General features: G+C 53.4%; 1 protein-coding gene across 1 annotated transcript; it reads right to left on the bottom strand.

Annotated features, from left to right (window-relative positions):
- Positions 1–1761: 1761 nt before the first annotated feature.
- Positions 1762–21923, bottom strand: NT5C1A (5'-nucleotidase, cytosolic IA). Its single transcript, XM_036102785.2, has 6 exons — positions 21660–21923; positions 15557–15724; positions 14999–15128; positions 13227–13349; positions 10767–10951; positions 1762–9254 (listed from the first exon to the last, which is right to left on the bottom strand). The coding sequence occupies exons 1-6, from the start codon at positions 21783–21785 to the stop codon at positions 8889–8891; spliced, it is 1098 nt and encodes a 365-aa protein (XP_035958678.2). The 5' UTR covers positions 21786–21923; the 3' UTR covers positions 1762–8888.
- Positions 21924–22469: the final 546 nt, after the last annotated feature.

Genomic DNA, 22469 nt, shown 5'->3' with positions numbered 1-22469 from the left:
ACCGTGGGTAAGTTACTTTACCTCTCTGAGCCTCAGTTTCCTCCTCTGTAAAATGGGATAATAATAGTATCTACTTCATAGGGTTATTGTGAGGATCAAATAAATCAATTTATAGAAAGTGTGTAGAACAATCTATTCTGTTTACTGTTATGATGTGAATTTGTCATTTATTCCTCGAGTTATCTGTTGATAAAAAAATTTTTTAATGGCTACTGGCAAAGAAAACCAACCACTAATAAGGAAAAAGAAAGAAAGGCAAAGGAAGAGAACACTTAGGCCTCACATCTCGGCCCTCAGGTCTTTCAGCTTTGCAGGTTGAAAAGTGAGGACCCAATAGAAGAAAAAGAATTATGTCCATGATTTCTCCCTCCCATTTTTCCAAGGTACAGTCACACTTCTTCTGTGTTTGGGGTTTTGTTACCAAATCTAGTCCGAGATCCTGTCAGAAAGTGGAGGATTCAGTTATGGCACCAGAGGGCTGAGTCTGTTCACTCGAGGCCAGGGCAGGTGAAGGTGTGGGGTCACCACCTCTCCCACCACCCCTCTGCACCCCTGCCTTTTCCCTCACCTTAGACATGGCCCATCAGCTACAACCAGCGTAAGCAGCTCTCGTACCGCTGGCCTACAGACATTATAAAAACTTCACAGTGAGACCGAGACATCTCAGAACACAAAGTTTCCATGATGTTCCCAAGTTAGGTAACCTCAGGGCCCCTGAAGGAATCTGCCGGATGGGAGGTGTGAGGAAGGATGTGAAGGAGGAGTCACATTTCTCCTTATCCCTGGTGACTGGCTGGGAAGGTGGGGAACTTCAGGTGGGAGAATCAAGGAGGCAGCCTGAATTCAATCGTTCAATTATAGGCACATTTTTTTAAATTTAAAAAGATTTAATTAATTAAATTTAATTTGAGAGAGCAAGAGAGAGCAAGGGGAGGGGCAGAGGGGGAGGGAGAGAGAGAATCCCAAGCTGACTCAGTGCTGAGTGCAGAACCGGACGCGGGGCTTGATATCACGACCCCGAGATCAGGACCTGAGCCGAAACCAAGAGTTGGAGGCTTAACTATCTGAGCCATCCGGGTGCCCCAATTATAGGCACATTTATTGACACCCACTTGGGGCTGGGGGGACACCAAAATAAAGCAGGAGATTCTCCTTTGGGTTATGGGAGAAAGAGCCACGGGCCTAAATACGGTGCACGGGAGAGAGTGATCTGTCCCTCACGCTGTACCAGGTTCTGAGGGAGCCTAGCTGAGGAAGCTGATTTGAGATAAGTCTTGACAGGGCCTCAGCAGACGGAGGGGAAGGCGGGCGGCAGGAAAAAGGAGGGTGGTGGACAGAATGGTGTAGAGGTATTGGCCCCAGGTCGGGTGGGCTGTGGAGGGGGCTGAGGTGCAGGAGGAAGGATAATGGGAGGGCTGAGGCTAGAGTCTGAGTCACCCCCTTCCTCCTCCATCTCACACCCTCTCTTATCTCTTCTCCCTCCCACTCCATCCCACCCTCCCTTGCTAGTTCCAGATGGGAACATTGAGTCCGCGCCAAGAGCACCGCTGGGAGAAGCTTGCCTTCTGATGGACTTGGGCTGCAAAATCTCCCCCCAGGGTGGTCTTCGTGTGGGGGAGGGTCGACAGGGAGACACTGGTGCCCCAGGATGGAACTGATCTCGGGCCTGCCCACTACACCCTTTGCCATTGGCATTTCTCGGGGGGACCATCAGCCAGTCAGTGGATACAACTGTGAGGAAGGCAAACAGGACAATATGAATTTATTTTAAAAGTCTTCTATTTATTTGAATGGCTTTTAAGAGGCAGAAGCCCACGTTGTGAACTTCAGTTACAGGACAAGCACGAGGAATGAGAAGCCCGCAGCACCCTCTATCATGTGACCGCGTAAGTGCCAGGAGCCAGACTGAGCGGGGGCGTGGGGAGGGCTGACTGCAGACCAAGAAGGGGCAGAACTGAGGAGGTATGAGCTGTCTTACCCCCTCTTCAGACAAGGGAACTCACATAGATGAAGAAGCACATGCTCCAACCGTTTAAGGAGGCACTTAGGAGATTTACCATAAAAAGCAACCCCAAGGAGGTTAGGTTGTAAGGAAGACCAGGGCAGCCCGTGTTTGCTAAAGATATAAATAGATCTATAAAGATATAAATAGGGCTTCTGACAGGTAGATACAAGCACACTACGTGTAAGGCTTCACTTTCGATCTTGTTCTTCACTGGAGGTGGGGGGGGGGCTGAGATGCTTTTAAGTAGAAACCAGAAGCTAAAGATACGTGTGTTAATAAAGAACTTTATATGTACACAGTTTAAAACACACAGGGATTAACTAGGATATCTCTGAGGTCTCTTAGAGACCCCAAATTCTGTGAGCCTGAGGGTAATATCCTCACACGCTCAGTTAGTCGGTTCTGAAGAACTGAGTTCACTGGGCCTGGGCCAGAGGGTGCAGACAGGAGACTCCAGGGCTGGCTGTAGCCTGCAAGATGTGTTTTGTTTGGCCTGCACGAGGCTTTCCAAATTCAAAATAGTTGCCAACATTTGAAAGTCCAGATTTTTAGCTTCCCTTGAAAACTGGGGTGGACTCTCTGGCAAAAGCACCACACATTCCCACAGGGCAGCAACCGTGTCAGACAACAGCCGTTGTATGCTCCATTATCCTAAAGACCCAGCCTCATCTCCCCACTCACTTACGTCTCCCACCTGCCCCTGGGAGGCATCAGGGTTTGCAACCAGGCCTAGGCATCCAGTCTGTGGTGACCTCACGATTTTCTACTCGGTGGCAGCTCCAAGCTTAGCCTTGAGGCCTTTCCCCTAATTCCGTGGCAGCCCCATCTTACCAGCGGGCTCATGAAGGCATCTTCACCCTCAGGCCAGGAGTGTGGAAGGCAGTAACCCTACTCTCTAGAACTTCAGTTTGTCTTACAAGGACCACTAATTCTGCAAAGATGAGTAAATGAAAAGTTGCCAGCCATACTTCACTTTCCTAAATTCAATCCCAAAGGTATCAAGGAGATATTTCCTGATCACGGTCAAGGGTTAGTCACTTCTGGGCCAGACTAGAACACCCAAGCAGAGGAAGGAATCCCAGCCTAGGCTGGGCTGGGCCAGGGAGGCAGGGAAGAAGGCAACTTTTCTAGCCATGACCATGAGATGACCAGAGCAGCCATGGGAGGCTGGCAGGTTTTGCAGGTGTTTAGAAAGCTCCACCCAAGTCATAGTGTGAATGACTCCATCTGGATTTGTGCAGTATACAATCTGCCCAACTGCACACGTTGGCCCTGGGACTATCAGCAGGAGGAAAGAAACAAATGGAGATGGTGAGGCAGGTGCAGCCAAAAGGGGTGTCCTAGCACAGATTCTGCCACTTCCTTTCCAAGGCTGCAGGGGGTAGGGCTGGGAGGCAGAGGGTTAGGAGCCAAGACCTTGTTGGCCAGAGTCTGGAAGCTGGAAAGAAAGATAAGGAACTTGGCCTCAGTGGCCCTCATGCTGCATATGTGCAAATGGCCATGAGATGATGGGAATGGCCAGAAGTAGTCCCAGGAAAGAGGAAACAGGGCTAGCCGTAAGTATGTGGGGCCCAGGATCCTTAGTTAACAGAGATAACCATCCTGTCCACTGTACACACACACACACACACAGAGTTGTCAGCAGAGATATCTGACACATTACACACCCATGTAAACACGGACACATGCAGCTTTTATCCTGTTGCACATACTGATGAATGTGTCCATACACACAGTCACAGTGGTTGCTGGTAAGAGCAATCAGCCTGTCACACAGGAGATTTTCAGAGCACCTGTAGTGCTTTTAGGCTAAGCTACCCGAGGGAGTCTAGCACAGCACCAAGTACCACGGGAGAGAAAATTAACCAGTGAAGAAAACCACGAGCTTTGGCCAGCAGCAGAGTGCTGGCCTCTAGCGCCACCTACTGATGGGAGGGGTTTTCGTGCTTTGCTTTGAGATAGTGAAACCCAGACAACACCGATGGTTTCCTAGCTAGGCACCCAGTGCTGGGAAGCCGCCAAGCCCAGGATGCCATCCTCCCTCCTCTTTGTGTCCTGCCTAAGTTGGGTGAGACCCCCACATCCTGAATGGTACCATGGCATCAGAGAGTGAACATTCAGGGCCTTGCATGCCCTCTGGAAAGCAGTACCCAACACCAATAGGGATGACAAAATAGGGTTTCATTTTCCGTGCCAACTACGACTTGCTGGTAGGGGCTGCCTGGCATGCTGGGTTGAGAAGGATTCTGAGGCCAAGTCTGGGCTTAGGGGACAAGAGTATCATGATGGAACAGTGGTGTCTATAGGTGGGACCACTTCCACGCTTGCCTTTCTTGCAGTGGATCCTGGAACCTGGGTAAACTCCTATATCTGCAGGGTCCTAGATTTCTCCTGATCCACAGTTCCACCATGAGGGTATGTGTGTTGCTCACACCCACACAGCACAAGAAGATTGCCATTTTGACTTTCACTGGAGTTTTATCTTTTGCTTAATCGGTAACTTCTGGGCCAGCTAAAGCCCTCGCTGGAACTGTCTTCATGAAGAACTTGTTCTTGCTTCCACAGAGAGCATATGGATGACTTGTTAGATTGGAGTGCTGAAGTCAACATCGGGCACTGCATTTTATCCAAAATCGGTATTTAGCTAAAGCCCATCCATCCACCAGCACTTGTCACTTCCCAAGAGGCCCCATGAGGGCAATGAGGAGCTGAGAACAAAGCCACGCCGAGCAGGTGCAGGACAGCCAGCTGGGCTCAGCCCTAGCCAGGGGTCCTGCTCCCCGCCCCTCACCCAGAAGCTGAGGAGGGCACACTCGAGTCAACTTTGAGTCAACATTTCAAATTACAACAGGCTATGGGGCACTTGGAAAGAGTCAAAACTTGACATCTGAAATCCTCTGATGCCAAGGATCTGTTGTGTTCAACATCATGGTACTCAGCTGGTGCCTGCAATTTTCTGCAGCCCTAACAATGCCTGCAGATGGGCACGGAGCCTGCACATGCTGCCCCCTTGGCGGTGAAACCAGCTTCTGCTTCCAGTGCTCAGGTGGGTATGAGCTGGTCTCTCCCACTAAGGGGCAGGCTGAGGATGTTTGCCTTAGCCCAGGGTCAGATAAATATTTTCAGCTTCTTGGTCTCTGTTGAAACAACTCAACTCTGCTGCTGTGTGCAAAACCAATGGGCATGGCTGTGTTCCAACAAGTTTCTTTACAAAGACAGGTGGTGAGCTAGATTTGGCCCATAATTTGCCAAAGCCGGCACGAGCCCCATATGAGGGCCTTCAAACTGGGTTCCAGAGAACTTGGGTGGTGTTTCAGCAGTTCTGCAAATGTCTGGCTCTAATTTAAATTCTTCCTAGCTATTTAGGACACTACAACAGCAATGTACCCACCTGCGTGTTTTAGAGCAGTTTAACGTGAAGGAGGTCAACATGCTAACTGTTGGGTAAGCTCCCTTGTCACAAAGCTTCTCTTGCCTCCTCTATGCTGTCTGGGCTGAACGGCAGAATGGCTGAGAGCCTGGGTCCCAAGAGACAGACATGGGCTCATGGCCAGTGCTGCCACTTGCTGAGTGACTTTGGGCAAGTTACTCTCTCTAGACAAGCAAATAGAGCGGACGACGGCCACTGTGCTGGTGCAACCTCCAGGATGCCCTTTTTGAATTGTGGGAAGGTGTTGTTGTCACAGTGGAGAGAGCACAGCGGAGGCCACGGAGGGGCACTCAGGGGCTCAGGCCAGCGCTGTTTAGCAACTGTTATAGAGGTATTTCAATGTTTTAATCACCAGTTTGGTGTTCGGGTGCCCACCAGTCACACCAGTTGAGTATCATTATGATGCCGGATCCCACTCGGATTTGAGCTTCTCGCAGGTTTTGATTTCTCCTGGCGCTTCCTGCTACATCCCCGCCATTCTGGTTGGGCACTCAGGGAAAGGAGGGAGCAGCTCTGCAATGATCCTCGAAGTCTCAGTGCCTAGGAACAGTGCTTGGTTTCCTGCTCAGTGGCAGTTTCCACTGGGTCTGGGGCTTTGTGGGCAAGCATTTCCTGGGGAGCGTTCAGAGGCACTTGTCGGGGAGCAGTGCTTTGGGTTCCTGGGGTCCAGCATTTCAGGAGCTGTGGCCCCCCGCCCTAGTGCTGCAGTCCAGTACAGGCTGTGATGCTCACCTGGCGTTTTAATTTGCCCAGGGATCCAATAAACAATGCTCCTTGCCTCCTCCCTCCTCACCACTGGAAAGAATCAGAACGTGTGTCTGGCCACGGCCTCCCCTGCCCTCAGGATTCTGGCCTTTTACTCCAGCTACCAAAAGCTTTTTTCCAGGCCCGAGATGTTCATTTACGGTTTCAATAATAGAACCGGACCCTAGTGTCTCTCACTGCCCAGGGCTGTCTATGTCTATTACTGGTGGCTCAAGTGAAATCTACAGCTTTTACTGCACCTTATCTTTCTGCTTCCAGCATATTTTTCTGCTTCCTGATAGACCTGGAAGAATCAGGGCTGTTTATCACCAGGTCCTGGAGGCAGGACCTCTTGGTTCTCAGAATCCCTGGAGTTTATCTTAATTAGGCGCCATCTGGTGCCTAATGTACATATCCATTCTGGTCACGCAGACTGATATCATTCTATGAACCTCGACTGTGCCAGCTAAGCAGGCTGCTTATGGCTTTGGCTGGCTCTGTGAGCCCTAGAGGCTCATCCAAGGGGGTGATTCTGACTCGGGGAAGGACAGAGGGCCTTTCATGGCTCAGCCAAGATCAAAGATGACTTTCACTCTCACTTTCTTTCCTAGAGGCTGTTCTTACCTCTCCCAGTATCTCTAGCCAGGCTTGGAGCAGAGTGAAGAACTCAAAACCAGGCCCCCTGCCCTGAGGCCTCCTCTGTTGGCCAGAAGTATCCTGGCTGTGGATGGAAAGACCTGTACAAAGACATCATCATCATATGACCCTCCCGTGATAAGGCCATCAGTGGTGGGATCTGCCCCAGAAACTCTTCATGGCCTTGACCTTCCTCCCAGGCCCAGCTTCCACACAGAGAGTGAAAACCCAGCCCGACACTCCTCTTCTGGCCCTAACTGTTGCTCATTTTGTGAACCACCTCCGTCTCCTCACTTTTTCCTCCTTTCTGCAGCTACTATCCTGCCCTACACTGCCCAGAACTTGGCCCCACTCAGATCGTGTGCTGAGTCCTCAAAATGACAAAGGTTAGGCCCCAGGTAGCCCTTCACCTCCTTTTCCCACCCTCACCAGCAGTCCAGCTCTCCTGCACACACCTCCAGGCTCCTGCTCCCTATGATGGTACCTTTGGCTTTCTTCACAAAGTGCTTGCTTACAGCTGGGATGCCCTGGGAGCCGGGCAATCAGTCGTCCTCACAGACGGCTGCTCACCCTTTCTGGGTCTTCCTGAGGGACCAGCCATCAGTGTCCCCACCCTCCCTTCAAAGAGAGAGCCAGGCTCGTTAGCAAAAGAGGAAGCTCACCAAAGAGTGAGAGCTCTCCCCTAGAAGTAGTGACAAAGGGGCTGCAGAGGCTCCTGCAAGGTGGAGGATTCACTGGTGCGCTGCTGGGGGAGGTCTCCTCATTCTGGAGTCCCTTGCACAGCATCCTGTGACAGAGAGCTCAGTCCTTCCACTCAAAGTCCCACAGCTGGAGAATCTTGCTAGTGCACCTTTCAGCTCCTTCCTGTCTAATGGGTCACTGCCTCAGACCAGACTTTCCCACGTCACCTTGGGCAGACCTTCCCTTGGGTGCAAGCAGGACGCCCTCCCACTTGAGCCACTGAGCTTTCTTCCCCTGCATTTGGGTCCACAACAGTGAACCCCAACACTCTCCCTCTTCCCCGCTGGTAAAGCCACTTGGCAGCACAGCAGAATGCAGTAACTGAAGGACTGAGGGCTGATGTGAGGGGGTTGGTAGGCAGAACAACTGAACTTTGGCTAAAAGCAAAAGCAAAGGAAGCCCTGAGCAGGCGGTCCCGAAAGCTCCTCCCGGGAAGAGCCTGCAGTGCCCCCTGCTGGCGGAAGGAGAGTTTGCGTGTAGGTTAAATTCACGCCTCTCTCCTTCCACAAACCGTGCCCCCTGGCAGCTGACCCCTGATTGGTGACTCACAGTAGAGGCTCACGGGAAGCGGACAGGTCCTCTTGTCCAGTGGCTTCCAAACGTGCAGAATTAGAGGTAGGGTTCTGCGGACGATTGTGCATTTTGCCTATTTGACAAAGGCCTCCGAGCTGAGGAGCCCGTGGGGGCTGAGTTACGGGCTACGTGCTGCTGAGCAAGCCGCGGACCCCAGCGTGGGTCTGGGTCAGCCCAGAGCAAGGGCCATCTTTTTGAAATTCATTCTCGAAGTGCTCTGCTCTAACTGCACAAAGATACCATATGGTCTAGCAGCAGCCCCAGGCAGGGCGATCTTATTAAACTACGCTTCTGCAGCTCCGGGAGAGTTTGGAAGCCACCTACAAGATGCCGGAACTGAGGCCCCTGAAAGGGAAGGACTTACCCAAAGTCATCAGTTCATGCCGGGACAGAGCTCAGAAGCCGGATGCCTTCTCTAGCAAAGCCACGGTCTCTGCACCACACTGAGCTAGTCTTCATCCCAGGCCCCCTTGGAGGCAGCCTGGCCCCTCTGACACTGTCAGCCTCGTTCCCATCGACCGCCCCCACCCCGAAACCCAGCTACTCTGCAGTCTTACTCTCCTAGCCGGGGTCGTGGCACAGTGTTTGCCCAAAAGGAGGGCTGGTGAGGATGCCGGCTCGGTCTGCATCACTCCCTGCAAGTACCTCACTCGTGGGGATGAGGGCAGACGTGCAGGACAGAGCGGTGAGGAACTAGAAGGGTCCACTGGACGACGTGGTGGAGTACGGACAGGGAGCTGTGCCTGTCTCGGGCCTCAGCTACTGCGCGCCTGGGGCCTGCTTCATAGGCGCAGGCTGCTGGGGCATCTGTGCCACACCGTAAGGCACATGGGCGGCCACTGTGCCCATCTCCTGCGCCCCGGCCACATGGAACATCTGGTCATCGAAGAAGATGTGTGGGCGGATCTTCTCAAGGAGGGGGCCCTTGGGCGCTCCTGCAAGGAACAAGGCCTCATCCGTCTCCAGGCCCCAGCTGCGCAGGGTCTTGAGAGCCCGGGCCCCCGAACTGGCTGCACTGCGTGCTGTCACCAAGTAGGTGCGGATTGGACACTCCAGCCGCAGGCCCTTGGAGTAGAACTTCTTCTGCAGCCTACCCAGTGCCTCCAGAAAGCCCTTCAAGGGGCCCTAGGAGAAGGCATGGGAACACAGTGAACACCTCTGTCTCCCAAACATTCACCCCCTCTCCAGCGGGGCTCCTCCCGAAAGCACCAGTGTCTTGCTATTTGGGCTGGGGAAGCTTTTCGAGACCCCTCAATCTCCCAGCTCTGCTACACCTGCTGGGGCCGCCGTGTGCATCAGTGGGGCTGAGGTACCTCTGTCGGTCTGGGCGTCCGTACTGCTGTGACCAGGGGTGTCTGGCTCAGAATAACCATCCCAGGGCAACTGCTGCTATGTATGTCCATCCACGTGCCCTCCAGGTACGTGGGTGTCCGCTGTAGCTGTGTACCTGGGGCCCTCTGTGCCATGTCAGCAGGGGGGTATTTCAGTAACCATGGCGCGGGCCCCCTCCAATCAGAATGGACTCCAGCTGCAAACAACTGGGCCAGACCGACCAAAGGTACCTGCCCATTGGGCACAGGTGGCTCAGGGTGTTATGTACCAGCTCTCTAGGGTCAGGGGAAAGATTTACTCTCTCCCATGCCTAGAACGACAAGGCTGAATGAGGCTGTGCGAATAAAGAACCAGATGCTGATGAAGAAGAAAACTGCATCAGTGGCTGGACATGAGGGCAGGTGGGCTTCTAATCTTAGAGACCCCTCCCTGACAGGGTGACCTGGAGCAAGGGGTGGTCTCCTGGGCCTCTGTCTGCCAGTTAGTGGTAAAACTGGTCCTGCCCTGGGTTTCCAGAGATTTCAGGGGAACTCCACAAGAACGAAGTCAGATGAATATCTGGGAGCCACAACTCAAGCCTGCTGAGCTCTTGGGGAAAGAAGTTCAGGATTACTGCACACCCAGGTTTTGGTTAAAAGCACAAATAGGAGCTCCAGAAGTCTGTGGATCCCAACACCTCCAACCCCAGGGAATTTTCTCAAAGCTCCAGGGCATAGTCTACGCCTGGGGAGACTCCAAGCAGTGGGAGGATCGCTAAGCCTCCCGGCCAAGGGACAGATGGCAGGAGGTGCAAGGGCTGGTGTGGCCCAAAGCAGGCGGGTTGCCCCAGACTCCACCCCCACCTGGGTCTCCCTGCCCTCTGAGGAGCTGCCCAGCTTTTCCTCTCCTCCAGTGAGGGAAGCAGGGGCTTCTTGAGGACCTGGGAGACCACTCAGAGGGGTGGGTGAATCTCCGAGAGGGGATGGGGGTTCCAGAGAGAAGATGGCAGCTTTGGAGACAGAGTGAGGCCTTCAGAAAGGGGAAGGAAGCTTCAGAGGGCAGGGGAGCTTAGAGAGAGAATGGGGGCTTCAAGGGTGGGGAATAGGACTGCAGTGAGGCGGATGAGGTTCAACAAGGCATAGAAGCTCACTGAGGGGGCCCCAGGGGTCAGGTGAGAGGGATGAGGGCTGGAGGCCTGGTGAGGGGACCTGGCTGGATTCTGGGCTGAGCTTGGGGTTTTGGTTCTGGGCTTGAAGTTCCAGCCCAGGGCAAGTTCTGGGGACCCGCCTCGCTCCTCTCAGGGGTTCTGGGGAGTGAGTGCAGCACCTGGGCCAGAGGTTTGTTCTCGTGGGCCTTCTCATGTTCAAAGAACCTGTCCAGCCCGTGGGCCTTGACGATGCGCTCCGACTCATCCGAGAAGAGCACAGCATCCCCATCGAAGGCCACGCGCAGCTGGTTCTGGGATACAGCCACGTCCCTGCTGGGGCTGAAGATGGTGGCGGCTGCGATCCCTGGGCAGAGAGAGGCAAGTGTTGTCTGCCTTCATCTAGGTAACAGGGGCCCCTGACACCTGCCTCAGCTGCCTGGGGCCAAGAGAAGGCCATCTCGGGCTAGCCTTGCCCCACCAGCCTCACCCAGGACACGGGGCAAGGCTAATGAGGGCTCATATTCAGAATATTTAAAAACTGGTCAATAAGAATGGACAGAGGCTTTTGCTCTGAGTAGGGCTCTCAGGGCCCTGGCCCACATCAGGGTTTCCCTTTAGTTGCTGCCTTGTGGGAAGGTCTAGGGGAGCCCCAGGAAAGAGGGGTCACTCAGAGGACTCAGGAAAGCAGCTGTTTAGCAATCAGTATGGAGAAATTTCAATTCCTTAACATCCAGGAAGGTCGTGCTGGTATGGACCAGCTGAATGTCAATCCTGACTGGAAGGAAGGGTCCCCCAGGCCACTGCTGTCCTCCTAGGAGATCTTCACAGGCACCTGATGTAGATCTACGGTGGGGCTAGGGAGGAGCCCCAACCCTGGCTTGGCCTCAGTTACTCTCTACTGTTGATTCTAGCAAGTAATCAACACCTTCTCTGGACCAAAGTAAAATTAAGGGTGTTTGAGTTCTGTCTGGAGCTGAGATCCCAGGCTGAGGTCTATGGGCACCCCCACGTACTGTCTCAATGGCACCCGGTATGCCCCACTCAGGGTTCCTTGAGGCAACGTGGGTGACCATCAAGGGCAGTACCAATGCCATCTGACTGTGTAGAGAGACTCTCTGCAACCCTGGGCTTCTCCAGGAGTCAAGGATGCCTCTGGGAGCCCAGGCCCCAGATTGGAGCCGCACTGGACAGCAGAGAGCCAGCGCTAGGAGGCTGGAGGCCTGCAGGTCTGTTCTCTACTGGTCATCTCCCCAAAGGCTGCTTCAGCCCTGCTCTTGGGACTCCAGGCTCACAAGGGCTGGGCTAGGGCAGAACTCTGGGAGGAGAGAGCAGTGCCAAGCTCCCAGCAACTTCGGCAGCCTGACGATGCTCTAAGTAGGACCAGGCCCTGGGCATCAAGCCGGGCACCTTCTCAGCGCCTGCAACACTGGAGCCAAGATGAACTAGGACCACCCAACTCTAGGCAGGGCCTCCCTCCTGACCATCCCCTGCTCGCTAGCCTCAAATTACAGACATATAGAGGCACACATTCAGGTCAGTGCCAAGGCCCCAACCAGAGGGTGTGACATCTGCCTAAGGAAACTGCTTCTGGTTTCTGGTTAGAGAAAGCCTCTTGAAGCCCAAAGCAACTCAGAGTGAGGCATTGCGAGGCAAGAGGCCAGGATTCTAGGCAGCAGACAGCATGAAAGAGGAAGAGAAAAGCGGATATCAAAAAAAAAAAAAAAGTAGGGCTCCTGGGTGGCTCAGTTGGTTAAGCGTCTGTCTTCGGCTCAGGTCATGATCCCAGGGTCCTGGGATCGAGCCCTGCATCGGGCTCCCTGCTCGTGGGGGTGGGGGGGGAGTCTGCTTCTCCCTCTGCCCTCCCCCTGCTCGTGCTCTCTCTCTCTCTCTCGTGTGTGCAAAAATAAATTTTAAAAAATCTTTAAAAAAAAAGTAGATATATTGCTGATTGATAGAAACCTGCCAGGAGTGTTCAGCCTGAGAAGCCCTCTCGGGCAGTGGGGCAGTCCTTCCTCCCCTGTGGGCCTGTTTTCTTCCATGAGCAATAGGGATACACACCTTGGCAGGAAGACCAAGACTGTGAATACCACCCTAAACTGCCCCTTGACAGGGACCCATAGAGGGAGATTCTCTTCGTCAGGACTTGCGGCTGGGTCTCCTAACCTCACCTCAGCCCTGGCCAGGCCAGCTACTGCAATGCTAGCCATTTCCCAGACCTCAGTGCTCAGGATGGACTAGATATTGACCTTCCTCCCCACTGACCCAGACGGGGGCAGAGGCTGCTTATGGTCACACAGGCATCAGAACTACGGACCTGGAGGATTCTTAGAAGGGAGTAGCCTTCTGGGCTGTAAGGAGGGTTTCCATGGGAAGAGAAGGCTGGGGGATGCTGATGAGTAAAAGCATCCTTACCATGGCAGGGCGGGAGGTGGGAGAGTGGACTAGAAAGGCAATCAGTGGAATAGGTGGGCCTTATTCTCAGAGTTTACAGGACAGGTCATAGGGATGAAGGAAGGTACGCCCTTTCCAATTACCACGGTAACCCCTAGCACCTGCTCAGAGCTTTAGGGAGAGCCCCCCCCAACCTCTGGAATTCCTTTGTCAGACTCCCCGTATTCTCCCTCCCCAGCATGACGCACCTTCATCGATGGCTTCCCGCACTTTTTCCGCATCAGCTGACAAGTAGAGGTTGGTGTGATAGGCCTTGAGGTAGCAGATGGGGCTGTTCCCACCTGTCATGCAGAACCGCTCAATGAACAGGTCTGGGAAGGAGGTAGAGAGTACCCAGGTGATGCCTGAGTCAACCGTCAGAGCCTCACAGTGGTCCCTCCGCGCCCGGTGGGCGCCATCTTGGTTCTGAGTGGTGATGGGGCAGCAGAAGGATTCTCTGAGGGATTTTAGGCCACTCTTCCCCTCTCTGAGCCCCTCCATCCTTCATCCATGAAATATGGATGATCGACCAGGAGTGACCACCTGGCCCACGGGAAAAGCCTCTCGTCAGGTAATCCCAGTACTACGAAAGGTGGGTCTCCAGGCAAAGCCTGGCCCTCCTGGGCATAGCTGATTGGATAAGGGCAGACACCTGACCCAAGCTGGGCCAATCAGATCCTCTCCAAGCCTGGCTGATAGTCACCTAGTACGCCTGCGCGCCCAGGGTGGGAAAGCTGTGCTGGTTGGTAAGTTGGTGCTCCCCTGAGCCCACTGAGTTACGCCATCACTGCCTCAGCCCCTCATGCGGCACAATCTCTGGAGGGCCGTGCTCCAGTCCTGTGGATGGTGTCTCCTGATTACTCCGTGCCTGTGTCCTAAGGTAGTTAAATATTTTGAACATCATCCTGCTCCCAGCAATTTGAAATTAGGATTACAAAAAGGCCACCGAACTCTGTTGGTTGCTTAAAACAAGAATTTGTAAACGTATACATTTTGGCCATATTCAGGAAAAGCAGAGAAACCTAGTTTGGAGAGAGAGATGGGGGTGGGGGGGATGGAAACAGACTTGCTGAGAGAAGCAGACATAAGGGCTCACGTGGCCGGGAGAGAAAAAGCCCAGGAGAGATTTCCAGTACTTGGATTCAGGCTGCTATGGGTTCAATTTTACTTCCTGCCCTGTGGTTCTAAGAGACACCCCTTTAACCTAATAAGAAATTACCGTTTTCTCGGGGCGCCTGGGTGGCTCAGTCGTTAAGCGTCTGCCTTCGGCTCAGGTCATGATCCCAGGGTCCTGGGATCGAGCCCCGAATCGGGCTCCCTGCTCCATGGGCAGCCTGCTTCTCCCTCTCCCACTCCCCCTGCTTGTGATCCCTCTCTCGCTGTGTCTCTCTCTGTCAAATAAATAAATAAAATCTTAAAAAAAAAAAGAAAGAAATTACCGTTTTCTCTTCAGCTTAAGCTAGCTCTGGAGGGTCTATTACTTTCAATCAAGAGTTTGGACTAAGACACAAAGTCCCTTCACTCTGACAACTGCACCTGCTTCTCCTAGCAGCCTTGTGAGGCCCGTGAGCCCCATTGCCGAGAGAGAAACTGAGGCACGGAGGCAGCAGGTGCCCTGCCCAATACATAGGCAGCGGGGCCTATGCAGTGGTTTGCTGGAGCTGGCTTGTATCAGCTTGCAAGAGCTGAACATTAAACATTCAGGGATTTTTTTTTGAGCCAGTTAGATTGTTCAACTGTTGATAACTTGAAATCAGCCATGGAGGGATATTCACACCCTAAGATGACAATGCTACAATCAGAGTTTTTGTTTTTTTCCTTCTGGTTTGTTTTGTTTTCTTAAGGAACCAGCTGACCAGCGTACCTCTGGGCTTCAGGTTCTAGTTGGTATTACTTACCCCCTGCAGAGATGTGACCCCCCCCCCCCCGCAACCCCAAGCGTCTAGTAGGCGTGTCCCATGGCCAAGCCCCTGATGCTCACCGTAGTGGTTGATACTGTTGATCAGACGGACACCCACTTGAGCGTGGTTGTTGGTCACAAGGACGATGTCAAAGATGTCGTCACTATCGGGGTACAGCTCCCGCAGCCGCCTGTTCACAGCCTCCAGAGCCTGGATGGGAGAGGGGACCCTCCTGCTCAGACCCCCAGGGACTGACATCTGGAGTTGGTAGCCAGTGTTGGGGAGGAGGAGTGAGCTGGGATCTAATGGGGCGGAGAGGGATGGTCAGGGACTGGCCGTGGACGTGGACTGTCTCATCCTAACCTCAGCCATCGTGCTGGTTGATTGCTGCACAGGGGGGCCTCACCACAGAGTGAGTGGGGGCCAAAATCCAGGCCAGCTCCACTCACCAAGCTAGTGACCCGGAGTTGGGCTGCATTAGCACAGAGGACAGGGAGGCTTCTTCCCACAATGGCTCTGTCCCCTTGCCAAGCTGTGTTCCTGCGGGCTGGCATCTGCCTAGAGGGGGCCCCCTTTCCTTATTCAAACACCCAGGAGTGCTTTTTCTAATTCCCACAAAGGCACTATATGGCACCCACCTTCACGAAGGGGAAGGCTGGCCCGGGACTGAAGGGCTCATTCTCATGTTCCAGCTGGTAGCGCACATACTCCTCCACGCCCTGCTCCGTGTAGATGCGCTGCTCCTCGTCCATGCGGAACAAGGCTCGGGAGGACACAGCAATGGTGACAGCATTCTGAGGCTTGGGCTGCAGAGGCGCAGGAAGAAGGCTGTTACTCACACTCCCTGAAGCAGGTCTCACGTGCCTGCCTCTCTGGGTGCCTTGGGCAGGGACAGACCTGGGTCAGGACCCCCTCCGTGCAGGACCCAGCCAGGAACTGAGGGAGATGGTGGCTCCCTACCAAGGAGCACGATCTGGTGGGAGGACATCCCCTCAGGGAGTTTGCAATCTAGTTGGCCATCTGGACACAATGGAAAAATGAATACAGTGTATGTAGCCAGAGTATGACTGATGCTCAAGATGGTCTCCAGATGGTTTCCATTATAAAATGAGAGCTACATGTTCCTTAGGAAGAAATGGTGCTCAGAAACATGGCAGTTATATAAGAAAATTTATCTCCAGCCCAGATCTTTCTCCTGAGATCCAGACTGATATATCTAATTGTCCCAGTTGACTAACAGACATTCAAACTCAACATGCCCAAGGTTGAATTCCCACCACTCCCTGCACCTCCAAACTTGGTCTTCCACCCACCTCCTCATCTCAGTGCTCAGCACCACATGGACTCAACACTGAGGCCAGAGCCCAGAAGTCAACCTCAACTCTTCCCCTGTCCTGAACTCCCCTCCCTACATCCATCCATCCATCCATCCATCAATCACCAAAACCTGTCAACTCTATAGAATCCACTTCTTTGTGCCTTCCCTGCCAAAGTCCAGTCCATCACCATCTCCCACCTCAGGTCATCCAATTTGTTGTTAGGGGATGTTTCTCAAGTTCACATCTGATGATGCTCCTCTCCCTTTCAGTGGTACCCACTCCTCTCAAACTCTGTTCCCCAGCCTTGAGTATGGAGTAAGAAGCTCTTGGAGACAGATGCCTACCTCTCCGCACTGTCACCTTTCTGCTATCCCACTTTGCTCAGTCTGACCTTTCTCATGTCTGAGCATACTTTCCTGTCTGTCCATGAGCCTTTGCACATGATGTGCCCACTGCCTGATCTGCTCTTTCCTTGGCTTTTCATCCAGCTAACTTCTCCCCAACCTGCAGGTCTCAAACTACATGTCACCTGCAGGAAGCCTTCCCTCACTCCTAGTTATGGGCTTGCTACCTCTCCCATAGATTTCCTTTTTTAGTTAAATGTAGCATGGCCCTACTTGCTTATTTAACTATTTCTATTTCTAGACAGAGTTCTGGGGAGGAAGCAGGGACCAGGCTTAAGTTCTGAGGGAGCATGAGCCAGGACTATCTTGTTCATTTAGAGTATCTATAGTGCTTAAAACTGTGCCTAGCACATAGTAGGTGCTCAGTAAATTTGTAATGCTTCTGAACTCTCACATAATCTACTTCAGTGAGAAACAGTATTTGCTATGACAGATTTAACATGAACTGGAAACTCCAGGGCAGTACCCTAATCTGTTCAGATTGCTTGACACACAGTAGGTGCTCTGAGAATATTTTTTTGGTTGATGCAAATTTTACAAACACCTACTGGTTCTTTGTGCCAGGTCCCTGGGCTCTGCCTGGGAGTGGTCCTGGTAGGGACTTGGATCTCAAATGGATCTGGATGCATTTTTTACAAATGCATAAATGGATCTCAAATTCTGGCCTGCTCCTGAGAGCACTGCGGGCCACGTACTCAACCCCACTGCTTCTCTCTGGAATCAAGCCTGGGACCCAATCAGTGGACAACATTGAGTGATTACCATGTGACAGGCACTGTGCTGGGGACATGGCAGGAAACAATAGAGACACAATCCCCACCCCTGTGGAGCTTATGATCTATCCCTAAGACAGATTTGTGCCATCCTTTAGAAGAGTATTATCCAGTAGAACTTTCTGTGATAACAGATACATTCAGTCACTTGAAATGTACTTAGTGAGACTGAGGAACTGGATTTTTAATTGTATTTAATTTCAATCAATTTAAATTTAAGTAGCTATGAATGGCTAGTGGCTAATGAAGCTTTAAACCTCAAAGTAGTAAATGGAAGACCAAAGAGTTCCCCAAGCACCTGCCGTCAGCCTCAGTTTGCATTTGACTTTTACCCCAACAAAGATGGTATATCTGGCCAGCAGGGTCAGGGAAAGGCAATGGCGAGCAGGACAGGTGCCTCTTCTCTGGGGCTCAACCCAAGTACTGTCCCAGTTGCCAGCCACCCCTGTTCGTGTGATCACGGGTTGGGTACCTCCCAACCCCCTCGGCAACTGTGAGCTTTCAAGGAAAGAATGTAAAGTAAAAGCGAAGGGGTGATAGAGGTCTGGCCAGGGATGGTAAGGGTGGGTGGGGTTGGGGGAGTGGGGAGACCACTCTCATAAACACAGGAAGCCTGCTGGGTTTACTGCCCCAGGGACAGGCCCATCACCCCTTCAAGGACAGAGAGCCAGCTGCCCTCCTGGCCCCTTCAGGCAGGTTCCCAAGCAGCCGCTCCAGCCCAGGCAGCAGGCCAAGGTCTCGCTCTTCACTTGCTGTCCCACAGTCCCTGCCAGACTTCTGCATTCTGGGTCCCCTCTGGTTGAGCTACTCAGACCCCATCCCATCCCACCTCTGGCCATCACAAGAAAGATATCCCAGTTTTCTTGGCCCCAGGAGTCTCCACTTCCTTCTTTTCCAAATGGGCAAGTAGACTCAGAGAGGGACAGAGTATTACTCTAGGTCACACAGCAAAGTCAAGAAGATCCAGGTAGGTAAGATCCCAAGTCTCTGGCCTCTAACCTGACCTCTGTCCACACAGCAGCACACCCCCCCATATGCCTTTCCTTGATAGCTTCCAGATGACCCCCAACCCCTTCTATTTCAGCCACTTCCTTGGGACACTTGCCCCATGCAGCCCTCGCCTTCTGGATTTGGGAGAAATGGTGAGGGAAACCATGCCCCCAGACTGAGGTTTCTAAGGGCAGGGCTCTCTTTCTCCTCAGAATGGAGGTCCCCAGGGCAGAAGACCTCTGCCGGCTCTTCTTGCTCTGACTCTGCACCAGGAGGGGAGGGTCTTAGGGCCCAGAGGGCATGAACTGCTGTGAGAGATACAGAAAGAGTGGCCTTTTCAGGCTCATTCAGAGCTGAAGGGACAGGCAAAGGGCTGGCCAGAGCTGGAGAGAAGCCAAGCACTTGGAGACGCCCCTGGACCTAGTTGCAGAGGGAGACCACCCTTCATGTGTTGTTTGGCATACCCAAGAACAAACAGTTCCTCCAGAACACAGAAAGAAGTCCCGATTCCAGACTGGGAATTGGGTCAGGGGGACCCTTGTCCTAGGCCGGGGACTCAGCCTGGGAACAATGGGCTCCAGGGAGCCAGGGTCCTGCCAGTTCTCTGCCTTCCACTGGTGCTGGGGGGCAGGTGGGGGGATAATGGAGGAGAGCCAGCCCTGCCTAGCCTGCCTGAGGAGCTCTCATTTAGACTGACATGATTCTGCCTGTTGGGCCCAAGAGAGGAACACAGCCAAAAGCTGTTATTTGTAAAGAGTCTTACTGGGGGAAGAACTGCTGGAGGAGAGTGGGACAAGATAGGTCTGGACTGAGGAGTCCTCTGACCTCGTGAGGTGAGGGGCTCCTATGGGCCTTCAGGGCTTAAATATTTCACTCAGGCTCCTGGGAATGAGACTACGCTCTGATGGGGCCCAGGAGGCCTAAAGCCCCCAAAATAGCCTGTGGGAGGAGGGGCTACTACAGGAAGGAGAAGGGGCCAGGAGGCCGCCAGGCCCCTTGTGTCCCAGAGGACCATGAGGCGTCAGGGGTCATGACTGACCACTAGGACTGAGCTCCCTGGCTCCGTGGTGCTTGAGGAGAAGACGTATTGGTGAGCTCCACTCACCACCCCAGCCCCAGTGTCCATCTCCTGGGCCATGGCCATGACATTAGTTAAGCTTCCTCCTCAGGCAGGGACCAGGGACCTCCTCACTGGTCTGCCTGCTGCCAGACTCCCCGTCTCCCATCCATCCCCCATGCAGCCCCAGAGTGATGGTGCTCAAATGAAATGGGACCAAGTTAATCCCCTGCTGGAAAATCCTGCTGAAAAATGGTTTTCATACTTTTAAAAAAGTAGGTTGATGTTTTATTTCCATGAACTCCTGGGCAGAACCCCAGTATGTAAATCAGATATTACTATAGTTTATTAGTATAAATTTATTTTACTAGTTTACTTTTTGATTCAAATGTATTACATGTACATGATATATTTATTATAATGTCAACCAATGGCAACAGCACAGTTGTGTAGGTGATAAACTTGAAACTAGGGGTTAGGCCGCCAGTGCAGACTTAAACTTCATCATCTAGTTAATTTGTTCCTGTGTTTGTTGGTTTGTGCACAGTAATGATAAAGTCCTGAGTCCCATCAACAAGTGGTTGCAAATGGCAAAAAATTTTTGTTTTGTGTTAAACTATAAGCCTCAAGATACTCGGCAACAATAATTGCCAGCAATCTCAAGATAAACTTCTAGTAAACAGTTCGCAGGGAAAGCTTTATCCTGAGGTTTGCTTAAAAAACAAAACAAAACAAAAAAAAAAACAACTAATCAACCTGCAGCATAAATTAATCTATTGGTGGTATTGAAGGTGCTAAGATGGCCACATAACACATTTGAGTGAATTGAGGTTTTTATTACACATTTTTAATTGTTTAAGAGGTAGTTGGAAGAAAAAAGAAAATAAATTGGATCCACATGTGTGCAGATCTCCAGAAACATGGGGCCCCAGTGGAACCTGGTTTTAAAACCCCTAACTCCACTGAATACCCAGGTTCCTGAGTATGGCATTCAAGGCCCTGGATGTGTCTCTGGCACCCCTCCCATGTATCTCCCAAAGATTCTGCATTCTCCCACTCAGTTTCAAAGACATCCCCAAGCCTTTTGCCCATCCTGTTTCCCCATCTGCCTGGGAAATACTGCCTACTCAGACTTTAAGGTGAGCTCAAACGCCATGTGAGCAAAGCCTTCCTTAGTGGGCAGTCACTCACTCCTGTATACTCTCGAGACCATGTAGGGTCTTTCATCTGAGCACTCACCATGGCCAGGGTCTCCCTCAGTGCACGGTGAGCTCCTGAGGCAGGGACTCAGCCAAATTCATCTCTCAATCCGCACTGCTGAGCAGGGCCTAGAGATACTGCAGGGAATGACTGTTGACAGGGTGGGCCTCCTGGGGAAGGGCCCTTGGAGGGAAGCAGCAGGATGCTTTAAGGTCAGGGTGGGACTGCTTGGAGGATGCCTCTGGGCCAACCTCCGTTCAGTCCCCTTCCCAAGCTCTGAGATCTGGGAAGCAGGAATGAGCAAGGCCCAGGGCACAACCGGGACATCAGGAATCTGTCTGATGGGAAGAGGAGCTCTCTCCTCTGTGTGAGTGTCCCAAAGCTGAGACCACCCCGGGGGTCACGGGGATGTTGATGCCCGCTGCGAGGGGAGCAGAGCCCGCAGCTGTGGCGGAGCGTTGGGAGCCCTGAACGCAGGGCGAAGAAGATTCCAGTGCAGCTCCCTTCCCTTAGGACTAGGGCAGAGCAGTATCCGGAGCCCAGAGCGCAGGACCCTGAGCCAGAGCCCGAACGCAGACGCTCGGGTCTGGAGCCCGATGCCCAGATGGCAGGGAGCAGAGCGCACAACGAGGAGCCGGGTTTCCAGTGTCAGGTTACCCGAGCCCGGGGCGCTTGGGCAGGCGCCGCTGACCCGCTATGCCAACAAGTGCTGCCCGCGCGCCCCTGGCTGCCGACTCGCGGAGGAGCTGGGCCCTGAGGACAGCATGGGGGAGGGGGATTCCTGGAGTGGAACCCGAGCCCCGGGGTGGGGGGGGGGGGAGAAACACCGGCTCAGAGCTCCCAAAATAAACGCGAGCCGGTGCCAACGGGCAGGCACATTCTGGTGCTGAGGAGCTGCGTCCCCTCCCGGAGGGCTGCCACGGATCCCTCTCCAGGGGGCTTACGACCCTCCCTCGGTGACCCTTCCCCTGCCCTCCGTACCCAGGCCCTGCCGTTACCGATTTGGGTTTCTTCTTGGACGTGAGGTTTTCGTAGAAAGTCTTGGTCTCCTCCCAGCACGCGGCCGCCGCGGTCTGTGCCCCCCGCTCGGGCTCGCGGGGCTCCCGGAGCTCGGCGGGTTCCATGATCTGCGGCCACCCTGCCGGCCCGAGCAGGCGGCGGCGGGGACGCGGCGCTGGCGGGGCTGCACTGCGGCGGGGAGGCGCGGCGCGGGCGTGAGAAGGGGGCGGGCCGCGGCGGGGAGTGTGCGCGCGCGAGCCGCCGGGGGTGGCGGGGGCGGGGGTTTGTTAAACTCCCTCTCGGCTGTGGGCGGGCTGCTGATGTTGGATGTGTCCTGGGGGGCAGCTGAGTCCCCAAGTGAATGCCGGGATGGGGGATGGTAACTAGCGAGGGTTTGGCCTCTCGGGCTCCCAGGAGCAGGGGCCCTGAAGCTGGGCTTGCGGGCTGCGGCGGATTCGGGATTTCAGGGATCGTGGTCTTCGCTGGTGCTCGAGGGCACGGAGAGAGGAGAGGCCTGACAACTTTTGTCCCAGGATGGTAATCCTCAAAGGAGAAAATGAAAAGCTAGCCTCCTGTCCGCCAAAAGCTAACCCGCCTTTTTGCCCTCTGGTGCCAGGACCCTGGGAATCCGATTGGCAGACCCTAGTCCGTTCTGCGGAGGGAGAGGTGGTGGTGAATGGACAGCTCCGTCCTCGAGCAAGACTCTGCTCCTAGTCGGGCGCACAACAGAGGGCCCAGCTGGGCAGCTATCCGCCCCCCCCCCAAGGCGGAAGGACCTTTAAGATTTTTTTTTTTTTTTTTTTATTTGA

Source organism: Halichoerus grypus, chromosome 5 (genome assembly GCF_964656455.1).
Source record: "Halichoerus grypus chromosome 5, mHalGry1.hap1.1, whole genome shotgun sequence".
Classification (NCBI taxonomy): Eukaryota; Metazoa; Chordata; class Mammalia; order Carnivora; family Phocidae; genus Halichoerus; species Halichoerus grypus.
Note: the sequence above shows the minus strand (reverse complement) of the source record. Positions and strands in the feature narration are given on the sequence as shown.

What these genes read in the sequence shown, in the direction of transcription:
- NT5C1A (XM_036102785.2), bottom strand. Translation starts at nt 21,785, where the DNA reads ATGGAACCCGCCGAGCTCCGGGAGCCCCGCGAGCCCGAGCGGGGGGCA. An exon ending in CAGCCTTCCCCTTCGTGAAG is followed by an intron (nt 15,129 to 15,556) that starts GTGGGTGCCATA and finishes TCTCCCATCCAG; the next exon opens with GCTCTGGAGGCTGTGAACAG. An exon ending in CAACAGTATCAACCACTACG is followed by an intron (nt 13,350 to 14,998) that starts GTGAGCATCAGG and finishes CCTCCTTCCCAG; the next exon opens with ACCTGTTCATTGAGCGGTTC.